Source organism: Pangasianodon hypophthalmus, chromosome 28 (genome assembly GCF_027358585.1).
Source record: "Pangasianodon hypophthalmus isolate fPanHyp1 chromosome 28, fPanHyp1.pri, whole genome shotgun sequence".
Classification (NCBI taxonomy): Eukaryota; Metazoa; Chordata; class Actinopteri; order Siluriformes; family Pangasiidae; genus Pangasianodon; species Pangasianodon hypophthalmus.
The window spans coordinates 3618558-3645375 of record NC_069737.1 but is presented as its reverse complement, the minus strand read 5'-3'; the positions used below and the strand labels follow the sequence as shown (position 1 = coordinate 3645375).

Here is a 26818-nt window from a genome sequence, read left to right as displayed (position 1 = left end):
CAAGAGATAAAGGAGAAGTGAAGGAAAACTTAGTTATCTGTGGATGTATCTTCTTACCTCGAATAAAGACAGCAGCCACACAATGCATTTCTTCCACCACCTCACTGGGAGTCCTCACACCCTCTACAGCTCTCCGGCCTCCCTGCTGCCAACACACTAGTTCACACACAAGGTCAAAATGCTGGACTGTTGTTAAGCCGTGGTGCTTTGTGGGTATTGTGGACCGGATTTGTGCTTTGGCTGTGTTTCAGCTGGAATGCTGGTGTGTAGATGAACAAGATGACTGTGATGCTTTTGCAATTTTCAAGTGGCACTGAGGCTCTCATAGTGTAGAGCTATTGAATCGTAGTATTGAAAGGATTGACCCTTATTGGTTCCTTTTTTTTTTTTTTTTTTTTTTTGCTCTTCTTCACCTATATCCTATACACACACACACACACACAGGAACACACTTGTGTGGTTTCCTTCACCTAAGAGAAGAATGTGAATGTGTGTCACAGGCGGCTTAGGGTTGAATGCAGAAGTTAAAAGCCTGTCAAACTCTTCTGACACACTCACAAATTGGCATGAATGGAAGCCCTGGATGGGGCCAGCGGTTTGGAGCTACTTTAACCTCTCTTGCCATCTTGCCATGGACTGTGTATGTGTGTGTGTGTGTGTGTGTGTGTGTGTGTGTGTGTGTGTGTCTGTAGCCTACAGGTTTGCCTGCTATCTTACTTCAGTTGCTGTCAGTCAGGTACCTCACACCGAGTCTCTCTTTCTCTCTCATAGTTTCGTTCTTTTGCTGTCACATAAACATTTCACAGCTTAGTAAGAGGTTTTTCTGTTTTTCTATTCTCTTCTATACTCTCAGAGAAAAGGTTCTGAAAGGTTCTTATTCTAGCTTTCTAAGAGTATTCTCTATAGAAACATTCTGATATTTATAAGAGGTAAACCCTCTGTTGTAGGGATCTACAAATCCAGAGAATCCTTGGGGTAGCAGATCAAGTCATTTTTTCTAAAGCAGTAGCTTATTTTTTTTTATACACACTTTTAAAACAGTGTTCTTCATTATGTCCTGCTGGAGGTACACAGATGCTGTAAGAGAGGGTCCCTTCAAAGCTCAAAATTTGAAATTTAGAGCCTGTAACTATCCAAAGAACCTTCAACTATTCCATTCCATTCTATTCCACTGTATAACTCTCATTCCATTCCATTCCATTCCATTCTATTCCACTGTATAACTCTCATTCCATTCCATTCCATTCCACTCCATTCTGTTCTACTGAATAACTGTCATTCCATTCCAATCCATTCCATTCCATTCTACTCCACTGTATAACTCTCATTCCATTCCATTCCATTCCATTGCACTGTATAACTCGCATTCCATTCCACTCAATTCTATTCTACTGAATAACTGTTATTCCATTCCATTCCATTCCCTTCCATTCCACTGAATAACTCCCATTCCATTCTATTCCATTGCACTGTATAACTCTTATTCTATTCCATTTCATTCCATTTCATTCCTCTCCATTCTATTCTACTGAATAACTCTCATCCCATTCCAATCCATTCCATTCCATTCCATTTCATTCCATTCCTCTCCATTCTATTCTACTGAATAACTCTCATCCCATTCCAATCCATTCCATTTCATTCCATTCCTCTCCATTCTATTCTACTGAATAACTCTCATCCCATTCCAATCCATTCCATTTCATTCCATTCCTCTCCATTCTATTCTACTGAATAACTCTCATCCCATTCCAATCCATTCCATTCCATTCCATTCTACTCCACTGTATAACTGTCATTCCATTCCATTTCATCCCATACCATTTCACTATATACCTCCCATTCCATTTTATTCCATTCCATTCTGTAGAATTCCTACCAATATGTTCCATTCCATTCCATTTTATACATTCCTGTTGTTGACAGTGGTGCTGCATTATGTGGCCAAAAGTATGTGGACATCTAACCATCACACCCATATGTGGTTCTTCCCCAAACTGTTGCCACAAAGTTGGAAGCACACAATTGTATAGAATGTCTCTGTATGCTGTAGAATTACAATTTCCCTTCACTGGAACTAAGAGACCTAAACCTGTTTCAACGTGACATTGCCACTGTGCATAAAGCGAGCTCCTTGAAGACACAGAACCCCGACCTCAAACCCACTGAACACCTTTGTGGTAGATGAATTGGAACACTGACTGAACCCCAGGTCTTCTCGTCTGACAGTGCTTTTATGGCTGAATGGACACAATCCCCATAGCCATGCTCCAAAATCTAGTGAAAAGCCTTCCCAGAAGAGTGGCGGTTATTAAAGCAACAAAAAGGGGACCAATTCACTTTTAATGCCCATGGTTTTGGAGTGAGATGTTCAACCATCACATATGGGTGTGATGGTCAGGTGTTCACAAAGTTTTGGCCACATTGTGTATAATACATTCTGTTCTATTCAGTTCCCAAATCCTGCCCCTTTAGCCACCCTGGATTGCACTTTGTAGTGTTTCCCTTCACTAACGCACTCATTTAACCTAATGAAGGGCTTGCTAATGAGCTGATGATTAGAGTCAGGTTTGTTAGAGTAGAGAAACGCTATGCATGCAGTCCTGGGGGACTAACAGGAGCAAAATTGGGAAACAGTGCCTTAAAATAATGTGTGTCTTCCAGGCATTTTAAATTGTCATTGTGGAAGAACAGCATATTCATCATTTGCCTTAACGAAGAATATCCTGTCCTCTGGTGCAATGTTATGTCACACTTCATCTATCTTTTGAGTGGAAAATTCTCCGTTTATCAGAGACATAGAGACAGAGTGAGAAAGAGAGTTTGAGAACACAGATGTCCATGTCGATAGTGCAGGCTCAGTCAAGTTTTGTCCTTAAAGCCCTGTAGTGTCCACAGCATGCCCATGATACTGCACTGGCTAAAGCCTATCAATACCTCAGCGTCCAGTCTATCCCTGTCTCATGTCCTCAGGCTCCCCTGATGAGACCCACATCGATCTGTCCACTCAGGCTCTCTGTGTTAAAGTCTGAGACCCAGTTCTCCAGACACTGATTAAGCCTAGACTACACTGCATTATCAATTTTCCATTGACAGTCTGGAGCTAAACTTAATCGGAAGGCCCGAGACATTTTATGCCTTTTCTTCTGCATTTAAAGTTCACTAAAAACCCAAGAGCCTGCCAATGATGCAGTGTCTCGGACAAATTGCCATTGTGGGGGTCTGATTAAGCTTATCTAATAAGTGAGGCTCTGGCGCCATGGCTGTAGGGTGTACTTTGCAATGTCGTTTTTAAAGTATGAAATTGCAAAAAGTCATATTTTAAGATGCAAATAGCTTTAATCGAGGGAATGAATCTAATATTTTTGCCTCATGAGATTAATTTTCTTGTCTGGCAATTTTCATGTAAGTTTAATCAGCCCATTCCTGAATATGTTTTCTTATTTCGTTTTATAGAGACAAATGATCTCTCATTATTGCCCATTAATTTGGCTTCCTTCAGGCATTTATTCTTAAATATGTTGCTTTCTTTCTTTCTGTATTTATTCTAGTGGTGAGAACATTGAGAAACAGCGATTTGAATATGGCTGGGTGTTTTCCTCCCTTGGTCCTTTTGTTTACTATTATCCGTCTCTCCCTTTTTCTCAGTGTTTGCCCTGGCTTCATTACGAAGATATAAATCTCGTATAGTCCACTGTTCAGGAATCAGCAATTAGCTTTTAAAGCTGTCCCTCACGTCCCTAATGGTAGCTGTTGCACAGGAATTCGGCACTGTGGTTGAGAGAGAGAGAGAGAGAAGGCCAACCTTTCTAAAGTCTGACATTAGGGTTGCTATGGATACATTCAATTCGAATGGAATAGTGTGCTTGAAGTCCTCTGTGTGTATGAGTGAAGGTATGTTCAGAGGTCTTCGGGCGCTATGCTGCATCTGGACATCCGCATTCCAGTTAAAAGTACCTCTCTGACTCCTTGTGTGGGGTCTTACTGTGGCCACACGCAGACACAAACACACACTCCATCACTATTCTAAGACGTCCCATTGGTCCCCTTGTCCATCGTCTTGTGTGGTGCATATGTGTGTGTGTGTGTGCGTCGTTTAATAATCCACTGTGTCGAGTCCTTTAAAGGGAACTCAGCCCAGAGGAGTGCATTTATTTCAACAAGACTGTACTGAACTTTTTATGACCCGTTAAACACATTCAGCCATAAAAAGACAATGTATGTTCACACACACCTAAGCAAACACACTGCACCATTATACACTTTCAACAATGTAAACAAGGTTGTCTTCCACTGGGTAGGCTGCATTTTGTCTTCAGCTGCAGTTTAGCTCTCTTTTGTCTCCAGGTTCTAAATCACGGCGCTTTTTCCTCTCAGAGCAACTCAGCCGTCTCACGTCCGACACCGGCTTTCTGGCAGCAACACAGAAATTCCTGCTTCTGCTTCATAAATCATTTTTCAAACTGGCCCTTGCGAGCGGACTCTTCCTCAGAGCGGATCAATCGGGCCTGACTCGGGTGCTCCAGCCCACCCTGGCCGAGCCTTGACGGGAGCCTTGTGGGTGGAAGCGTTTACACATGAACAGATTAAAAAGCTATTAGGCTTGGTGATTGTTTGGACAGTTGGTATCTATCCAAAGAGCTCTTTTGAAACCTGACTGCCGGGCAGTGACATAATCTGCGGCTTCGCATTAGCAGAGCTGTGAAGTTTTCACTCGAGGATACCGTGAGCCGGATGGAAATTTGGCATCGGATAATATAACTTGAATATAATTTTATTAGCTCCTGATAGGTTACCGTGTTGTTGGATCATGGATCATTGTCCATTTCCTCTATACAGTATAAACACATTGGCAATCAAAAGGGTTTTGAACATTATTTATTATAATTACTACTACTGCCACATACCAAACAAAATGATGCAGAAAAGCAAATAAAGAAAGTCTTTTTTAAAAATCTTAAAACCAGGAACGCTTTTAGGGTAAATCCATTAAACTCGTAGACAGTGCTAGTATTAACTGTAAAACATAAATAGGTGGTTTGATATAAGTGCCTAATTATAGAACGAGAAACATTGTGGCCTTTTCCAATTAGACTACATCAAGATTGTTTCAATAAAATAAAAATTTCATTTTTATTAGCATTTCTCAATTCATTAGATATTTATTAATACTTCCTGCTTCTCTTATACCTGTTGTTTGGTTGGATTTTCAGATCTTAGAATATTTAATAAAATGAGCAAAAAAAAAAAGATAAAATATCAGGTGTTCAAAAGCTTTTACTGGTCATGTATTTTATTTTATTTAATTTTAATATAATAATTTAATTTAATTTAATTTAATTTAATTATATGAGACAACATCAGCAGCAAGGTAGAAAGACAACATCTTTCGGACACAGCTATAGTATTATACATTCTGGGTCCAAGGTTCAATCTTGCGTTCTTTCTGTTTCTGGACAGTGTAAAATTTTGTATGGTTTTCATATTTCATGTGGGTTTCGTCCTTGTAGTCCGGTTTCAGCCGATCTTCGCCTCTGTGTGACTGAATGCATTGTGCGTGTGTGATGTTGTGGGATGCAGAAGCTTACTGTCTAGTCTCTACTCCTGATTCTTGGCTCCATATCTACAATGACCATGAGCTAGATAAGTGGATATGGACAATGAATGAATAATGTGTGTATGTGTATAGTGTGTTTATGTATATATTTGAACTGGCATAGCTGCAAAGCTGACTCAGAGCACATAGATGACTTGATTTTACTAAGATGAATTAAGATCCACATTAAAAGGGTAATTTATGTCTACAGTTGAATAAGTTGTGGGTGCAGTTAGTGGCAGTCTTGCGAATAATTTACAAATTGCATAAATTACTGTACGTCGTGTGCAAAGTAGGTGGTAGAAACAATATGTACAATATGTACAAATTTCTATATCCTCGGTGAGCTCAAAGCTTAGAGACTCCCATGTATACAACACATGCCCCGTTATGCTGATTAAAGGTGGTGAGACACATCACAAAACTATTCAAAATACTGTACGAATGCAAAATATAAGTATGTATGTAAACATGAATGTACATTATGTTCAGAAGTTATATGTAAAGATATATAACATGTATGTAACCTTTTCATAATGGTCTCTTCGAGTGCATCAGAGATGTGAACATGCAACCCATAACCCACTTCGTGCATAAAGTTTGTGCTTTTCATGATGTATGATTACATTAACCAGGCTCATGAAACTTCTCTTCTCTGTAAACGCAATCAAACATGGTAATGCTGCACAAAAAGTTCAAAAAGTCTCTATGTTGTCAGAAACCGAAAGTGCTTACAGGCTAAAAACTACCCAAATTTTAAAAAAATACCTGCGTTACCATATTGTGTTACTTCATGACATGATTCAAGCCTGATTGTGTTTGTAGAGAAGAGGAGAAGTTTCAGGAGCACGTGAAGTCTAATCTTATGTTGTGAAAAGCACAAGCTTTATGCATGAAGTAGGCTATGCTCAGTATGTTTAAAAAAGAGGTACAATTATTTATTACATATCGATCGTATTCAAACAGCGTAGTGGTAGAGGTAGGCGTGGTTAAATTACATTGGTGCAAAACATGACATACAAAGCATCTGAGTTCAAGTTTTATACGTTGTTATGCGATATACGCTTATGTCAAAACATTGATATTCAATACATAGAAGGTGCTGCAGATAAGTTGCATGTGAACATTTTTTTTTTTTTTTTCTGTGAGACTGACTTGAAATGTGAAATATCTAATAAAAAACACCTTTCCTGTGATAATAACAGAAACATTCTTCTTATTTTGAGATGCCGAGATGTAATTTAAAAGGAAAAAAAAACTTCAATACAATTTTATTTTGTCTTCAGATGGGCATAAACAGACTTACACAAATTTAATACATGCCCTTTGGTTTTGTCTTAATTTGCACATGCAACTGTTGTTGCCAGAGTGATTTCAAATTTCAAGTACTGTTCTTTTATATATATATATATATATATATATATATATATATATAAAATATTTATAATTTTTTTTTTTTTATTTATAATTTTTAAAAATATTTTCATTATATGTAAATTTATTTATTTATTTATTTATTTATAAATATCTCTGTTAAGCCTTAGGTCTTATACAACAGGGTTATGGGTTAAGGGTTAGGTTAAGTTTAAAAAAAAAAAAAGAAGTACCATACTGTATAAACAAGGGGTCATTATAATGTCTAACTACATCCCATGCACCAATGAATTCTTTTCACAAAGCACAAAGCACAAAGTCAACTTTATTGTCAATTCTGCTATATGTACAGGACACATAGAGGATTGAAATTTCATTTCCCCCAGACCCATGGTGTGAGAAACCAACATAACAAGACAAGTAATTAAAAAAGTAAAGTAAAATAAAATAAAATAAAATATGTACACTATAGACATTCACGGCACATGTGAGTGTGTAGGTATTTGCATTTTAGTGCAAAACAAGAGAGAGCAGCATTTATGGAAGTGGACCTGGTTATACTGTAGTGCAACAGAGAGAGCAGCAGTAGTAAAAGTATTTCATGTGAACAACACGTAAAAAGCATATTTTTATTTGGCAAAATTCTAAAAATTCTATCACTCCAGTTTTTTATTGCCCTGTATGTGTACTGACAGATGTATAGACCACTATTTGGGGTGTTTGTCTGTATAGTCTTTCTTATTTTTTCCATTTTCAAGCATGTGGAGTGGTCAAATTGGCACTATATCTCCTCTCTGGCCAGATTATATAGTGCGTTTCTGAAGAAAAAAAAAATCAAATAGCCCTAACAGAATAAAAAAGGAGGGATTTACAGCTAGTAGTTAAGCGCTTTTTTTTCCTGCCACCAATCAAATTGAGTCCATTCAGTTGTGCAGTTAAAAGGCACCGGATCTAAAGTGGAGCCTCAAGATCACTGAAGCTTGAATCACTACTTACTGGACACTGGAAACTTTTTATTTTCTTTTAGTATGTGTGTAGGTGTGTAAGGTTTGATAAGTAAAACTGATTTGCATTTATATATTTGGATTTGCTGCATGGCAGGAGTGTGTCGATAGCAAATCTATAGGTTAAAACCTTGCTGAGGGGCTTGGGTGTGTTTTTTCATCCCTCAGTCTAGTCAACGTTATAGCCCTTATAGAGAATCGGTAGATCATGAATATGCATGTAATATCGGTCAGCTTTTTCATTAGGCTTAGTGATGTACAGCGTATAGATCCGAAAGCATGTGTGTTTGTTCATGCAGCAAAAGCTAATGTTATGTTATGTTATGTTATGTTATGTTACGTTACGTTACGTTACGTTATGTGATGAATTCATGTGTGATATTGTTATCTCTGTATTTAAATTCAGGAAAGCTATGTAACATTAAAAGACAAAACAGATGGGGTGTGTTTATTGAAACGTACTGACACTGCAGTGTTTATTTTACGACGAGATTACAATGCTTCATGGTAAGTTGCGCTGAACAGGTGTAGCGTGTGTTTATTCATGTGGCTCATGCTTGTGTAAGCATTTTTGTAACTCATCAGTTCTGACTTTTACTTGATTGTTTTGTCTGACCAATCAAGGCAGCTTCTTTTCATGCACGAGAATGCTTCGGCTTCACTGAAAGCAAAGGTTGGTTTGTACTTCACACTTCTGTGAGCTCTTCAGCTAGAAACTGGCCTTGTCAGCTATTACGCAGTAGCTAAAGCGGCCTCTGGGGTCTCTGAGTGACTAAGCCATCTTTCAATTCCTCTCCTGTCCTCAAATCCAGCTTTGACGGAGAGAATCTCCAAAGACTTGACCTGAAACGCTGACCCAGGACCGAAGTCTTCCTAACCTTACATTAATCCCGATGTCAAATCCAGCTCAGATCAGAGTCACGGAAGCGTTGTCTGGAGGGACCTTGGGAAATTGTTGCTGGCGCACCATGATGAGCTTGAAGAAATTGTCGCAAATATGTGTGCTGCAGCCACGCTGCTGGAGAAGCGTGTGTTCTGATGGCTCCCCTTTGGGAAAGGAGTGCATGGATTCTGTAGCATCGCTGTCACTGTTTCTTTTTAATTGGGCCTGGTTTGACAATGGTGTGTAGCTAATTTACACCAATGTGCCTTCCTTAATCAGCTTTTTTTTTTTTTTTTTTTTTTACATTTTTCACTGCTACACTACTACACATGAGTCATGTTTCATTACTTCATGGTTCATCGGCTGCATCTTTAATAGAATGAGTCAATCTTTATACATATATATATATATATATATATGTGTGTGTGTGTGTGTGTGTTTGTGTTTCTTTCTTTCTGGGACACCTGGGCTTGATGTCGTCTCTTTTATTTAAATCTGTCTCCATTTCTGTCTCCACATTACCATTTCCTTTCACTCTCACTTCCCTTCAAACAAAGAGAGCTGCCTTTTTATTACCAAATCAAATCATTCCTTTTGCCTCCCCTCCTCCACACTGCATACGCCAAACCATGTTTGTTTAATGAGAACCTGCTTTAGACTCGCAAGCTCTCTCCTCACAATTATAAACCGCTGTTCAGAAAATGTCGCTCGCACGTTGACTCCTGATTGAAGAGCACGCGTTTCGATGGGCTCGGATGGAGCGCTCGGAAGAGTATAATTACAAAGGCTTAAGTGTAGAAACAGGGCTGCAGGGGAAAAAAGGGAATGTATTAGCAACATCACTTCTAATCAGCGCTAGAAACTAGAGGAGTGGTGCTAAAGCTAAGAAACACACACACACACACACACACACACTGACAGCTAGCGTTATAATATTTATATTGATATTGATAAATGATGTCACAGTGGGAGTTTTGCAGATTTTTTTTTTTGTTTTAAACTGACTGGAAGCAGCTGATTTGATATGAATTTTGTACTTAATCTTTAAAAATTGTAAAATATAGAAACTGGCCTTATAAAAAACATATATATATATATATATATATATAGTTTTTAAATATAAAAATAAAAGGATTTTTGCATATATGCATATATATCTGCATATATATTTTTGTATATACTTTTTATTTATTTATTTATTTTTAAATAAATGCAGTGCTACTATTTTGCTGGCCATTTGTTAGCAAACCTATATATCATGATACATATCATGAACCACAATAGGTTGGTCTTCTAGGCCTCACAGTAGGCTATAGATAAATGCCAGATGGAAATATTTGTTTTTCAATACACTATTATCTTCCTTTCAGAGTGTACGGACAATATTAATATATTTTTTTTCCGCACTAAAGCCTCTGCTGTGTTCTTGTGTACATCCGTTCAAATGACCTTTGCTTCAGAATGCCATGTGGAAATAAAAAAGACGTGCATATGGTGTGCACATAACATACAGTGGAATTATATTAAGTATATTAACACAGCAGACATTATGTTGTATACATGTGACATTTCGTTATGATGTCAGTAAATGCACGAATAAAACTGGCAGCTCTCTAACCAATTCAGTCACGACCGTTCGTACAATATTATAGGTAAATATTATAGGAGGAAAAGTGACGCCATTTTGAACAGAGTGTAAAATATATGAAATGTAATCAGTGTTGATGCAAACAAAATAGATAAACATTTGCAAATTGGGCTACCTTGTTTGCCTGGTGGTAGAAAACAAGCGACAATTATATGCAAGGTTTTTGAAGACTGGGTTCACTAAATGAATTTTGTGTCAAAACAAGAAAACAATGTATTTACAGTTTGGTCCACATAGAGCACTGTGCTAACAGTGTGAAGTGTTTTGAAAACACGAAATTCGTAATGACTAATGCTTTTTAGCAGCTAAAATGAGGAAAAAGAAAATCCTGGATTAGGTCTTACTATTCAGAGTGCCTCATGGACCTCTGTGGAACATTTGAGCCTCTATATATCCAAATTTATATACACTCAGCATTATGTGCTGTACTGTCTTTCTATTACAAACAAGGAGAGCAGGACGCTATATACTCCAGAAAATATAGAGTCCCCTCTGAAAGTAGTGGAACGGCAAGGCCAATTCTATTGTTTTTGCTATACACTGAAGGCATATGGGTTTGAGATCAAAAAATGAATAGGAAACAATAGACCCCAGCATTGGATTTCATTTCCTGATATTTATATCTAGATATGTTAAACTTAGAACAAACTTTTGTTTGAACCCACCTATTTTTCACATGATCAAAAATACTGGAATGTGTGACTGACAGATGTTTCTTGTTGCCCAGATGTACCCTGTTAGGTTGATTATTTAAATAAGTAATAGCTCTGAATGTCTGCTCTTGGTTCGAGCCTTGATTTTCACCTGTGAAGTCTGCATTTGTTGTTAAAAAAGATAAACCAACATGAAGACCAGAGAGCTGTCTGTGGGAGAAAAGAAAGCCATTTTGAAGCTGAGAAAAGAGAGAAAATTGATCAGAGCCATTGCACAAGCATTGGGCATAGACAGTCCAACAATTTAAAATGTCCTGAAAAAGAAAGCAACCACTGATGTACTAATACCCAGACGTCAAACAGGTCGGACAAAGAAAACAGCAGCAGTTGTGAGAGCTGTGAAGAAAAACCCAGCTTTAAAAGCTTTAAAAGACCTTTAATAAATGAATTAAGGAATGAATAAAAAAGAATAAATGAATTAATACATAAATAATGATATTTTAAACTAACTGTCTGTTATGGGTCATTAAGAATGGGTTATTTTGACTGAACAGCGTATACAATAACAATATTATATTCAATAGGAGAAAAAGTGCTTTATATGCAATGTACTGTAAATATTTTATTTGGAATTTGGACATTTCCAAATATAATTTAATTTCCAAATATATTTGGAAAAACTTCACAAATCTTCAGCTGTCCAGCTGCCCATGGCTGACAGGAGTGGAACCTGATGTGTTGATCTGCTGTTGTAGCCCATCCACCTCACTGTCCGACATGTTCGTCATGCATTTCTGCTCACCATGTTTGTATAGAGTGGTTATTTGAGTTACTGTAGCCTTCCAGTCACCATTCTCCTCTCTCATCAACAAAGTGTTTCCTCACTCAGATCTACCGTTCATGGGATGTTTCTATGTTTTTCACACTATTCTGTATAGACTCGAGTTGTGCATCAAAATCATATAGAAGGTACTGTATTGCTAACAGATTGGTAGATTGTTGTTTTTTTTTGCGCTTGGATTGGTTCCTATTAGAAGAGAACTAAACTCTTACTTGAAACAGATGAGACAAGCTGTGTGTTTGTAATGAGAGACCTAAAACATTTAGAAAAAGTGAGCAATGAAGAAGCAGTTTAGTTTTATTCAGAGACTGGAATATATGTGAAGGAACTTATTTATAACTCATAATCTGAAGTTTTCTGTTGATATAATGATAAAGTGCAATAAAACTATTTTGTAGTAACTATAACTATATTATTGGTTGAATAATTGTTATAATAATTGTCATCTTTGCAGTACTGATACATTCCTGCCTTGAACGTTGCAAATAAGAAACACCTTTGAACTTTACGTGTTGTTGCACCAGAGATATCATTTCTTCACACCCCTTCCAAAAGTAAGAAGCTGCTGTTGTGTGTCTTCACAGCATCTGCTTTTCTTTGAACACTGTCAGCAATGCAGAGGCGAAAAAAATCCTGCAGTGTTCAAAACAGATTGAAAACTCCTCCTGTTTTTCTTCTTCTTGTTTTTGGTTTAATCAAGCTGAAACTTTGCTGTATTTGCATTCTCAATTCCCCGAGCTGGGAAATGTGTCGAGTGTAGACAGGGGACAGTCAACGATCAATCTACAAGCAAAACAAACACTGAGATGGGGATCTCTTGGTACAGTGGTGACAAACTTTAGTGGCTTCTAATCATGGAGCATGCTGGAGAAGAGAGAACTCCTGGTAGCCATTTTACCACCTGCCCTCAAAATTGATTTGGTTCCAAGACGAAGATGATGATGTCATTTGGTCAATTTGTCACCATGACAACTTCAGATAGTGGTCTGAGGAAAGAAGAAGAAGAAGGAAAAAAAAAACCCTTTTATTACTGACAAACTGAATGAACAAATCATTGAAGCTTTGAACAGGTGCGCTCTTGAAGTAAAGATGTTTACATGCAAGGTCTTATTTCCTGTCCATAATCATTGTCTTTGTGCTGTGTGGACCTGAACTTGAAAATGGAGGATCCTCAAGTTGTGATCTACAGCTTCAAACACAAGGTCGACATCTTGCAAAAGGTTTGCTAGTTTCTACCTGGTGGAAATGGTAGAATTACAGTAATTATAGGTACTTGTGAGTGTGTGTGTGTGTTTTCCCCCAGTTTATGTTGGTACATCAGGTGATCCTGGAAGCTCATGTTGCTGTGAGGTTCTCGTCCCACGAGATCTTTCCATTTAAGGCTCTAATCAGGAAATATTGTGTGTGAAGTGTATTTTTGTTTAGGTGATAATTACAGATTTCACTCCATGTGTACCGTAAATGCTAGAATAGCTGGCCATCTTTGAATGAAAAAAATCCAACATGTGCATTAATGTATATGTTATATAATGTGTTATAACTACAGAAGAAGCGTGTGTGTGTGTGTGTGTGTGTGTGTGTGTGTGTGTGTATGTGTTTGCGCCAGTGCTTTGGCAGTAGGTGACAGTCCTGGCTGCAGAAGATGGATGCTCAGTCTCTCAGCAGGGAGCCGTAATGAATGAAGACACACACACACACAAACACACACACACACACACACACACACACACACACAGTGCACAGCAATCACTAAACTATAATGGTTTGGAGGATATCGACCTGTCCATCAGATACTCCTCTCTCTCTCTCTCTCTCTCTCTCTCACTCAAACACACACTCACACTCACACACACACACACACACACACACACACTTACTTTCTATCTCTTTATAATCTTTATATACAGGACATGTTTCAAAAATCATTTTCGGGCCTCATTGGGCTGACATTGTATACATGCACACATTCTCATGCAATAGTGTTTTAAATATAGATATTGAGCTTGTATTTTACATCCTGACAGTTAGCAATATTTACTGTAAGAAAGGAACATTTTATCATAGAATTGTGTGTGTGTGTGTTGGAATAATGGTTAAATTTTTGGTTTAAAGTGCCATGTTTACTTGCAGCACTGCCGTGAAAAGGAACACTGTGTATTAGTCATGCTTTGTTGTAGCATTGACTGTTTATTGTCGAGTTCTTCTATCAGGCTCCTGCTGATCCATAAAAGCCATGCAGAAATAACACCTCATGCAGGGTGTTTATGGTGTTTTGTTCTTTGTTCCATTTGTTGGTCCCCAAAAAGAGTGCCTAGCACATGCACAGTAATAATCTGATCACTATCTGATCTCAGCGGGTACTGGCGTATTCTAGTGCTCAAGTAAACAGCGCAGTGCGATGTTTGAAATCGGATTATCACATATCACCAAATCTAATAAACAAGCTTCGATTCAAGGTCAATAATCTGCTCATTTGGTGTGTGAATGATGATTTATTTAGTTTTGTGCACAAGCAGAACCAGATAGAGAAGATTTGGAAGAAGAACATTATTATATGTTTAGAACCATAACAAGGACCAAATAAGTATTTACCATTATAAGTGCTGCAGGAATTTTTATGCCAATGGATTGAAATAGTGTACATCACAATGTACAGGAAAATTAGACTTAAATGAAAGCTTGTCTCTAAATCTTACTTTAAATAATGAAGCAGCTGGTCCAGAATTTAAAATTGGGGCATGTCGTTCCTGAGTGGCATGAATGGTCCATGCTGTCTGTATAGGCGGAGCATACTGTCTTAATCACAGCAACGCTAGCCAAACGTGAGATCATGTATGCTGAAGACGGCGGATAGCGCTTTCCTCCAAGTGTGTTACAATGCCCTGTGATGCATCATGAGCAACAGTTTGAAAAGATGAAGTTAGCTGGCTTCAGGTTTCTCAGAGAAAGCATGTGCTTGCCCCCACCCCCATCCCCTGTCATGTGATCTGGGGGAGAGTTAGCTCATGGGTGGGAATTGGCAAGACCAAATTATAACATTATAACATAAGAGATAACAACCAAGCAAGCACAAACATGCATGCTTTCTTCCTCTGTCTGTATTCTGTTCTGTCAGAATCCATTTGGGATTAAAATATTATAAATGTCAAGTTCCTCCTACTAGCATTTTTTTTCTCACTCGAGTTTTCAATTCTGAAACGAAAGCATTTGACACTTAACAGAGACAGAAAAGCTAAAGAGGTTGTGTTTTAATGTCAGCTCTTTAACATAACCTCAAGGTGGTCATAAACAGAGGAAAGGGAAGCGGAAACATGACCTGAATAAGACCTAAACATGAGTTAATTTTACTGAAAGGAATTTTCACAGGATGTTGTACATCTTTGAAAAGGCACGCATATTTTATTTATTTATTTTTTTAGCTTTCTGCTCACTAGCGAGTTCTGCTGGCTCTAAAGTGCACTACCACCATCCAGCAGCACATGAGACATCTCCCTTCAGAGCCCTTAAAGAGGATCGCTACCACATTTTCCATCATAAGTCAATTAATCCCTTCATTTACATTTTCATACAAATCAAATCAAAGCCAAGGTAGAGCGGTGTGCCGTTGTGATCATGTTGATGTACTGCTTTAATTGTGCCTACGCTCACACACTGATTTGCTTAAATTGAATTCTTTTCATCCCACGCCTGCTGTTAAAACACAGAACACACCGGTTCCTTCCAGCAGTCCTGAGGGCTCGGCTCTGTGTGCAATTTCATGTTTTTTTTTTTTTCCCCGAACCTAACACACCTGACTCAATTCCTGAGCTAACTATCAAGTCTATTAAGTGTCTGATTTGCAGTATGACTTTACTATGCTATCCACTGTCAACTTAGTGGAAGAGACTCATTTGAATAAGGCTGCTGCTTTATATATATACATATATATATATATATATATATATATATATATATATATATATATTTATCAGCAGCTGAAGGGATAAATTAGCAAAAAAAATCAATTGTATATAATTATTCTTTTACCCAAATTATAGTCACTAGCCTAGACATGTTTGGTGTCTGACATAAGCTTCTTTAGTTTTCACTGCAGAAACAAACCTAATGTAACAACTGATATAAGTCTATCTCACCCAAAAATCTTGAAATCTGTCAAGTACTTAGAAGATGTATCCAATCAGCCATTCATGTGGTAGCAGTGCAATGCATAAAATCATGTAGATACAGGTTAAAAACGCTTCACGTAAAACATCAGAATGGGAAAAAAAAAAGTGCAGCATTGTTGTTGGTGCCAGATGTGCTGGTTTGAGTATCTCAGAAACAGTTGATCTCCTGGGTTTTTCACGCACAGCAATCTCTAGGGTTTATACAGAATGGTATGGAAATGAGAAATATATATATATATATATAGTGAACTGCAGTTCTGTGGGTGGGAGAAATGCCTTGTTAATGAGAGAGACCAGAGGAGATGATAGAAGCTGACAGAACGACTACAGTAACTCAAATATCCATCTCATAGTGCACAACATCTCAAACCACATCAGGTTCCACTCCTGTCCACCAAGAATAGGAAACTGAGGCTACAGGAAGCACAGGCTCACTGAAACTGGATGAAACTTAGATGAAAAAAAAAACATCACCTGGTCTTTTTCCAATCTTCATCTACCCAGTTTCAATTAAATTTAAACTGATTAAGAACAAGTATTTACTTTCAGATATACTCACTAAAGCACTATGATGTTCTTATGTGACATATGATATGTCTATTCTCATCTGCATTATCTGATAGAAACTTTAAAGAAACAAATCCACACGTCAGTTTCCTTTATAAACCACACCTTTAAGGGTGGAAACACATGAAGTCATATTATGTTTTTTTTTCCCTCTAAACTAACCAAAAGGCTTAGTTTCTAGACTTTGTGCATTAATGAAAGTTTACATTTTCATTACTATCCCTTTTTTATCTTGAATGATACAATACTACACTGAGGAACAATTCCAAGATGGCCGCTCCTTTGCTTTTTTCATGTTACAGTATTTAAGCTGCACAATGATTCCTTTTATCATTCTGATAGACTACAGGGAGTTACGTTGTGTACTAAACTACACTTGCAGGTCTGTATGACATTTTAGGAGTATTTTTAAGGAAAAGTTTTTGACTGAAATACAGATATCATTAGAAAGATACCATTAATTGTTTTGCTTCATTAGTCTAAATTAAATTGGGAGCACTGAATACCAACCATCATACTCCTTGTGGTTATTTTTTTGAAAAATAAAATCACAGAAATCCTTCAAAGAGAACTGATTGCACAGTAGTTTTTTTTTTTTTTTTTTTTTTTTTTGCCTAAAGGCGATATTTTATTGTCTACATTTTAAGGCTGCTTACAGTGCAGTCATAAAATGTTGATATAAAGGTGTTTCAGTCCATTTCTAATTCAATTCATTTTATTTTTAAGCTTTTTCCGATAGACATTGCCTTAAAGCAGCTTCATAGAAATCTGGATATAGATTTAGATCGGTAATGAGCAAGCCAGAGGCGATGTTGGAAAGAAAACTCCCTGAGACGACATGGGGGGTGGGTTGTGAGCGGAAACCTTGAGAGAAACCAGACTCAAAAGGGAACCCACTGTCTTCTGAGTAATCTGGGAGATCAGATGTTTAGCCAGTGCACTTAAAAGATAATTTATTACTAATTGGCTGTTGAAATTAGGAATCTGGGACTATATATGAAGACAGAGATTGCTTCATTAGGACTCCTAATCCAATAAAATCTTCACAGAGCTTTTTTGTAAAAGGCTCATTTAGGTCTGTAGCCTGATCCCTTACAAACCTGCCTTTGTGGCAAAATGGTGCATGATGTGTTAACCAATTGGGTCCATGCTGAGTGGTGGTGTGCCAGGAGCAAAATACATTATGAATTACACAAAAGACTCCACAGCTTTTTATCATTGAGTAAAATGAATAAAAAATGAGGTCTTGATTAGGGAACAATTGACCATTTCATCTGTGAATATATTCAGGCAAAATAAAAACACGTAAGTGGGATGAATAGCTTAGATTAAGATGGTTAATGGTTTTCCAGCTTAGAATGTAAACTCTGATTTCTACAGTTTCATGTTTTATTTTTTTAAATCACCTTCCAGGATTGTAATTAAGGTTTATTGAAAGGAAAAAAATTGTGAGGTAAATGGAATAATATTGGTTATTGGGATCGATTGAGTCAGTGAAAATCTTTATAATCTTTTTCCAAACATTAACTTGTACAGTCTGTGCGATTTCTGAAATATTCAAGCCAGATTCAAACTTTTACTTCAAAAGTAAATCTAGTTTTGTATTGTCTACTTCCATATACAGTCAAATATAAAAAGTTTGTACACCCCTAAGAAAGAGACAACGAAATTTAATTTTAATAACATTCTGAAAAGCCGTTTACTGTGTTTGGTTTGATATTGTATTTTTATTATCAAATGAAACAAAATGTCAACAATATGAAATCAGCTCCAAAAGGTTTTTCATATTTTCTGGACAGCTTTTGAACCCTCTAGTCAATTCTCTTTGACATCTCCATTCTAGACACTGAATAAATCTTGGCAAAAGTTCTTTTTAAAACTGTTTTTCTGCTGATTTTTTTTCCTCTTGTGTTTTTGATTGCTCTCTTATAGCTTCTTGGATTTTTATTTTTTTGGAGATGAATTGTAAAACAGAAGCATTTTTAACTTTTTTTTTTTTCTCATTAAAAGTGCGTGAACTTTTATGCTTAACTGTAACATATCTCCTATGCACTTGTTTTAGCTACACCTGTATGATCAAGTGTCTCTTTATTATGGCCTACACTGAGACAGTAGGCTGAGGAAATTTTTTCAGTGTGCCTTAGCAATCCTATTCCAGTGTCCCCTGTGGGGAGTATGATTGAGAATCTTCCAGCACAACTTGTATGGTCCAGTGAGGATGAAACACACACACACATACACACAGAGAGAGAGAGAGCGCTTTGACCTTTGCTTGCATGAGTGACATTTCAATGAACTCTGGAAGTAATCTATTGATTTACTGTTTGTTTGTATGTGCAGATATACATGTTTTGTCTTGATTTTCCGTGTGTGTACTCGTGCCTAAACATCTGTGTGTGCGTAAACGTGTGTCCACTTAACTGTGAGCACCTGCTGTGATTCCGACTGACAGCCTGCTCGTGATCTCATAAAGTACTCGCGGTGATGGGCTCCGTCCCACATCTCATTAAAGCCGTGTCTCCTGTGAGACTCATCTTCCTCGTTCACTCCACAGCCCATTGATCACCTCTCTGCAATCAATGCCAATTAAAGTGCACAGGAACTCTTTAATAGTACAGCGAGGGGCTGCAAACTAGGCTGTCTTGACCTTCAGTGACCTTGAAACGACTGCCTGGGATGAGGAACAGGCATATGCGCGATATGAGAAGATGTCTGGACAAGCTGATTTATGACTGATGCAGCCTGGCCAGTAGCAGTGTCCAGTTTTAATCAATTGATAAAATAAGGAATAAAACACCAAGAGACGTGTCGTTAGAGGAAAAGAATCAACAACAACAAGTGAATTTCATGATGCGGCATATCAAAAAACAAAAACTCTAATTTAAGTTTGTGTTAGTTGCCATTAAGAGCTTATGAAGGTGTTATGTAGCATTATGAACATCATCCTTAAGTAAAGTGTTACCATATAAACAGATCATATTAGAAAAATAAACAAAAAATAAAGATATGGTAATGTTTACATGGTAACACTTAAGGATGATATGGATGTGGGCTACATAACACCTTCATAAGCTCTTTCTTTAATGCCATGTTTATATCACTCCTGAGTCAAGTGACATAGGTTTTTGTTGGCATAAGATTGTGTTATGCCGGCTGTGTTAGAACATAGAACAGCTGATTTTGATGATGTGATGATGTGGCATATCAAACAACAAAAATGGTTTGTGTCAGTTGCCACAAAGACCTTATGAAGGTGTTATGTAGCCCTATGAACATCATTACCATATAAACACACCATATTAGTAAAGACAATTATGAAACCCTGTATATTGAAGTACTGAAGTATTTGAAAAATATTCGTGTACCTTTGGTGCGTATAGTAAGTATTTTTAATTGATTATGTCATTTATGTCGTAATGTATTTTAACATTTAATAATGAAAAGGAGAAAGGTGATGTTAATAGCTATTCAGTTGTGGTGTGTATGTGTGTGTGTGTGTGTGGATAATACGTAGGCAGTGAGGCACGATTAGTAGGATTTTGCACATGGCTGCCTCAGTCCTTCCTGTGATTTGGTCACACTTTCATATCCAAAGAAAACTCTGGCCCTCGTGGCAGAAATTATCTCCATCGTGCCATCTTCCTTTTTCTCAAACCACTGCTTTTACTGCTGACATTCACACCATCACCGTCCATCAAGCACACACCCGGCCCATTTCTTCCCCTTCATTAGCCTCATGCTAACTAGTCAGTCACTCAGTAATGACTCAAGGTGTGTGTGTGCGTATTATGGGATAGGAAGCAATGACATTATTATGACTTTGAGCCAGTGGGATATTTCTTTATTAATCACGGTTGAATCCCTTCTTGCTATATTGAAGTTGTGAATTGGATCCTGATGGTCTTTTTGTCTTCTTCACCCTTTTAAAGAGGAGTTTAACAGAAAAAGACAAGCAGGATGTCGATGCAGTATTTCTGGTTCATGTGTTCAGAAGTCATCTGACGACTGACATTTAAAAATGATGTGCCACGTAACAATACAGGGTTTTTTTGGGTTTTTTTTTTTTCGCTACTTGGATGGAAAAATTCTTCCAGTGTGCAGCCCAGTCTCATGTTTTGGTTGCCTGCAAACTGTTTAGTCCAAAAAGTGTTTAAAGAAAAAAACTAACATCTAATAACATATGAAGACTCAAGTCACATGACCTGGACATGAGTCAAAAATTTGCTGACTTTTGACTCAACATAATTAAAGAAGACATGACTTTGACATCAGTGACTTGTGACTTCACTTGGACTCAAGCCCTTTGACTTGGAAAGACTTGCTACATTCTCAAAACCAAAAGTTAAAATTATACATTTAAAAGTGTGCAGTGAAGCAACTACTTTTTCCCAACAACCAATTCATTTTCAGCAAACCAGCATTCATTTCCAAGGTCAACGTTCAACCAGTCTGAAAGCCAATCAGCTTGCACTAGACAATGACAGAGGCACTTTGGGGTAGACATGCTAAACGTAAATGCCATGCTAGTATACCTCCAAAAGAGAGTAGCCTTCACCTACAAACAGTGTGTTATTCGCACCGACAACAGAGCTGCAACATGTAGAACCCGTGGTTCAACAATATCAGCCACAAAAAATAAAAACAACTTCAAATTTTGTTCAGCATTTGAAGTTGTACAAAGCAAATTCAAAGTAAAGCCAAATTGAACTGAGATTTTGAGTGAATATTGTCTACACCTCATCTCATGTGAAATTGAAATGAAATATACATTTTTTATAGTCAAAGTAATGCAACTTTCAAATACCTATATATTTCCGTTGTGTTATAAAGTTTGACTAGTAAATGATGAACACCAATTTTAAAAAAGGCTGCATTATTTTTAAATTTACTATAAATTTATTATACTAATGATTGCTCTGGTCTTAAATTTGGTAAAGAGCACATTATGACATTATGTTTAGGACTTGAAACTTAAAGGACTTGTAACTCAACTTGGGACCTGATTGTCTTGACTTGGGACTTGACTGTCTTGACTTGGGACCTGATTGTCTTGACTTGGGACTTGATTGTCTTGGCTTGGGACTTGACTGTCTTGACTTGGGACTTGAATGCCAAGACTTGAGACTTACTTGTGACTTACAAAACAATGACTCGGTCCCACCTCTGGCATGTAGACAGTCAAAGGGAAATGAACGTGTATATGTTGATTATCATCTTCTACCCAAGTTTCATGTCGAAATCTACCACGTTGTGTTTGTCTTCTTGACAAAAATTCAGCCAGTCTTTGCTGAACGATTTGGCTACTTATTTAAATCTAGCTAGGTGTCTTTATTAACTGCAAGGGTGAGCATTACTTATGTACTTATAATACTTCTAGTGCAGAGTGTTAATTATCATATAGTGACATGATATCTTGAAGTAACCAGATATTAAGTCAGAATAATGGCCTTGCATTTCAACATTTTTTTCACAACTTGGGGTTCGAGGCTTCCGTAATAGCAATTAGCCTGAAATAACAGTATCTGATGAAGATTGTCTAATTTATTGTAAAACTTTGAACATATTTGAAAATTTTGAACAGTCAAAACAAATGTTAACACACACTGTTTTTTTTAAGAAACAGAAAATAACTTTTTTTTATGTTTTGCTTTTTTTCTAGATGTAATAACAGGACACAGTGTGCAGTCGTAGCTGGCCCCGATGCATTTCCAGACCCCTGCCCCGGAACCTACAAGTACTTGGAAGTTCAGTATGAGTGTGTGCCGTACAGTAAGTATAACCTTGTGTCTCAGACACACACACACAAACACATACCCACACACACACACACACACACAGAGAGAACACATACAGCTGCATGATAATATCTAAACTGAAAATGAAGATTATTTTGCTCAATGAAATCACAAATAATGTCTAGGAATAAATTTGTTTTGTTGCACTTTATAATTTTCAAATTTTAAATCATTTTTTTTTAAATATCATACATAAGTCTATATTTTTCCCCAGAATCATTTATTGAAGATAAAACTATCGTAATAAACCAAAGACATTTCACATGAATTGAAGACATTTTTAAAATGCTAAATATAAAAGATAACATGGTAACAATTTCTATGATGGTCATGAACATATTAATATCATGTTATAAAGCATTCATAAGGTATTATACACATTGTTATTATGCTTTTTTCATAATTTTATTTCAGTTATTTATGTAAATGCATTACACTTTATAACAATATTTACTTTGCATTATGAATTGTTAACATGATGAATTATAAGTAGTGCTCATAACATTTTACTTGGCATAAGGTTAAGTTATGACACTTTCCAGGCTGCCTTGTATGAAAAGGTCATATCAGTTGACTTTGATTTGATCATGTGACATGTCAATCATTAAAACCAACCCTAACTAACCGTATTTTATGTTTATGACAACTGATATGAACAGCTTATGAACGAACAGTTATGAGCAATTACCTTAAGTAAAGTCTTACCTTATAAGCAGTATTAGAAAATCAATTAGAAAGATAGTTACAAAGCACTGTTTAGAGTGAAGTATATTTTAAAAATATGCATCACCTGTTATCATGTGTTATAAAGATGTTATAACACCTAAATCAAGTGATGTAGTTGTTTCTTTTCATACGTTTGTGTGATGACAATTTCCAGGCTGACTGATTTTGATGATGTGATGATGAAATGACGACATGTCAAAGATCGAAACTGAACTTACCTTATTGTAGGTTTGTGTCAGTTGTTGTGAAGAGCTTATGGAGATGTTGTGTAACCTTATCTCCCTTAAGTAAAACATCAATCGATATCAATATGAAATAATGAATAATAAAAGGTAGTATCTACTATCTATTTAAAACATGTTTAATTTTTCAGCTCCACTAATGCACACTCACACACACACACACACACGCAAACACAAACACAATACTCATCTGAAACTAATCTCTTAAGTAAGGTCTAGTTTTCTATTGGTTTATTTCAAACCTCATATTTCATAAGATAAAATTATCTCCCAAGATTTCAAACCCATAAATTCTCGCTGTGCAGTTTCTGTGTGTAGGACTTTGTGTGTGTGTGTGTGTGTGTGTGTGTGTGTGTGTGTGTGTATGTGCACAGCCCCCTAAGCGGCTCTATATGATAAAGTAGCTAAGTGCTATAGTGTGTCAAAATGACTAAGTTGCCAGATCTGGAAGGATAGCGCACTTGGCGGTGATAGATTTTCCATAATGTTATCTTCAGGGACCAGGTGAGAGAGTTTTATTTCTCTGGCTGGAACAGCCAATCACAAAACACTACACTGCACCACCTACTAGTTTTAATACAATAGTGACCACTGCTGGAATTTCCAAAGTGAGGGAGCTCACACAATGTGTAATCAGATCTCAAAAGCACTTGGACTACTGTGAGGTGCTGCATCTCATTTGTTTTGCTTTCATTTCGATATTTTATTAAGCCTTTCCCCATGATCCCACGACTTTGCTTGTTGGTGCCAGAAGGGCTGGTTTGAGTATTTCAGAAACTGATGATCTCCTGGAATTTTCATGGATAACAGCCAGTAGAGTGGTGGGGAAAAATCCAGACATTTTCGAGCTGGCAGGAAGGCTATGATAACTTAATTAACAACAGTTTACAACCGTGGTGAGCAGAAAAGCATCTCAGAATGCATTTACACACACAACCTTGAGGCTACTGTGGGCTGACTGGATAGGTGAAGACTGGAAAAAGACCAGGCAATTTTTTTTTTTAATCTTCAGCTATCCAGATTTGGTGTGTTATGCATTTTGAGATGCTTTTCTGCTCACCACGGTTGCAAAGAATGGTTATAAAACAGCTTCTTGTCAAGGAGTTTCTAATTAAGTATCGGTGAGTGTATCGGGATAATTAAAAATCAGACAGTAATGTAAACTGTCTCCTGTCCTCAGCTATTATTTTCCGTCTCCTTGAATATATGAAGGACGTACATTTCAAGTGCACATATCCTCCCATCGGCATCGAATTAATTAATGAATCAATCAATTAGGATGCCACAAACATGAAAGAGCTTTATAGCCATGAATTCTCGAGTCCCCACTGAGACATCAGTTATTAAAGTGTTCTTGTGTGAGTGTGTGTTTAAAACTGTCACACGAAATCAGTACAGAGACAGTGAAGAGTGATCGGGGACGGAAGGACGGCCGGATGGTAAAATAGGGCTCGAGACAGACAGGTGGAACGGTTCAGAGATGGAAAGACAGACATGTTTTCTTTCAGGAGGTAATTAAGTCGCAGGTGGTCTCGGGCGAAGGGGAGGGGCTTGGCGCTGGAGTAATTAGTGTCTGGAAATTGGAATTTTTTTAGAAGTCATATATGATGGCAGAGCGTAATAAGGAGTGCAGCCATGCGGCACAAGTAGCAAGAAGAAATTCGCTTTAAACTTAGTGACACATCCGTTCGTTTTTCTTTCCCTCTCCATCTTTCTGTCAGTGTGTCAGTGGGAAAGGTGCTGTGCTAGAAAAGAAATCACAAGTTCCATCACTCATCAAAGACAGAAACTCTGGTATATGAGGAATCCGAAGGATGGTAGGAGGGCATTACTTTGTTTTTATCTCTTCTTTCCTGGCAGGAGCCGAGACCAAAGCAACAGCTGGTGGCTGGTGTGTGTATTGCAAAAAAAAATTTGATATGAAAAGCGCTATGTCATTATTTCAACTTCTATCTTGTTGTTATCTCATTATTTCAGCTGAATAGCTAGTTATTTCGGGATATTATCTCCTTATTTTGACTTAATTACTTGTTTTTTTTGAGTATTCAGTAAATTGTTTATAAATTATGAGGTGTTAAATTTGAAGTAAAAAATGAGATATGTTGAGATAACAAGAAAATAATGAGATAATGATGAAAACTCAAGTCTAAATAATTACATAATATCTTGAAATAATGAGTCAAAATAATGAGATTTTGAAAAACATGGTACTTATTGACTAATTAACAGTTACTAAAATGTCCATATGGACGAAAAATTCTTTCCAAATCCTTCCCGGGCCTGTTTATTAATCATTTTACAAACCAGAGACAACCTCAAATATGCTTAGATGTTGGTACACATGCAATGTTAAAATTAGTTTAAAAAATTGGCAGATTTTTCTGTATTTTTCAGTCACTCATCATCATCCTGGACGAAGGAGTCTAATCAATCTTTGTAAACATGCTCTCTGACAGAGTGAGGACCGTCACGGCTCGCTCGCTCATTCCTTTATTAATGAATCGCTTGTTTTCCGCATTTTAACACTGGGAATTTAATATTCAGAACAAACTCGTTGCTCCTTAATTCCGCGTTTTTGCATCATGCTTATTTTAGCATGTCAGTCTTAATGTATGTTGTGAATATTGATTTCATATTTAATTTTTATGTATTATTTTATTCATCATTAAAATTCACTCACTTGTATAACACTGGCACTATAATAACCCCCATGTGGGGAAAAGCGTGTACTAGAGCAGAAAGAGTAGGTTTATACAAAATACAATACAGAGTCCTATAAAATACTATAACAACTAAAATAAAAACTGTAGAAAATTAAAACGTAATAATATCATGATTTGAAGTCCATCAAATTCAAGTTCTTCAGCCAATCAGGAACAGATTAAAGTGAATTCATTCAGAATTTTGCATATCTGATTCATTTTCCAAATAAAATTGAAATTTCAGTTAAATTTGTAAATAAAATGACATTTAAATTATATTAAATTATGTTTCATTTGAATTTGATTCAAAATTGTAACAAAATGTACAAAAGGCTGATTTACACACTTAGTAAAAAAATAGTAGTGGCATTCAATAAAAGAATTTTTTTTTTTAAATTTGACAAAACAACAATCAAAACAAATTTAAGGGGAAATTAACAGAAAAATATTGTTTTAAAAAGAACTGAAAAGTTATTCATTAGCTTGAATGGAATCAACAATACGAAACATTAGGTTGGTTAAAATTGGTTAGTTGGTTAGTTTGTCCTCGGGGTGTGAAAACTTTTGCACACTGCAGCAAAAAAATGATGTGAAATTGAACATTCTGGAAAGTTGTGGAAC

General features: G+C 36.8%; 1 protein-coding gene across 12 annotated transcripts in view; it reads left to right on the top strand.

Annotated features, from left to right (window-relative positions):
• LOC113545763 (adhesion G protein-coupled receptor L3) overlaps positions 1 to 26818 on the top strand; it is a 289900-nt gene that overhangs the window by 143075 nt on the left and 120007 nt on the right. For all 12 annotated transcript variants that reach the window (XM_026945335.3, XM_053230930.1, XM_026945333.3 and 9 more), the window contains one exon: positions 22392 to 22501. In XM_026945335.3, coding sequence (XP_026801136.1) covers positions 22392 to 22501 — 110 coding nt within the window. The remainder of the gene's footprint in view (positions 1 to 22391; positions 22502 to 26818) is intronic.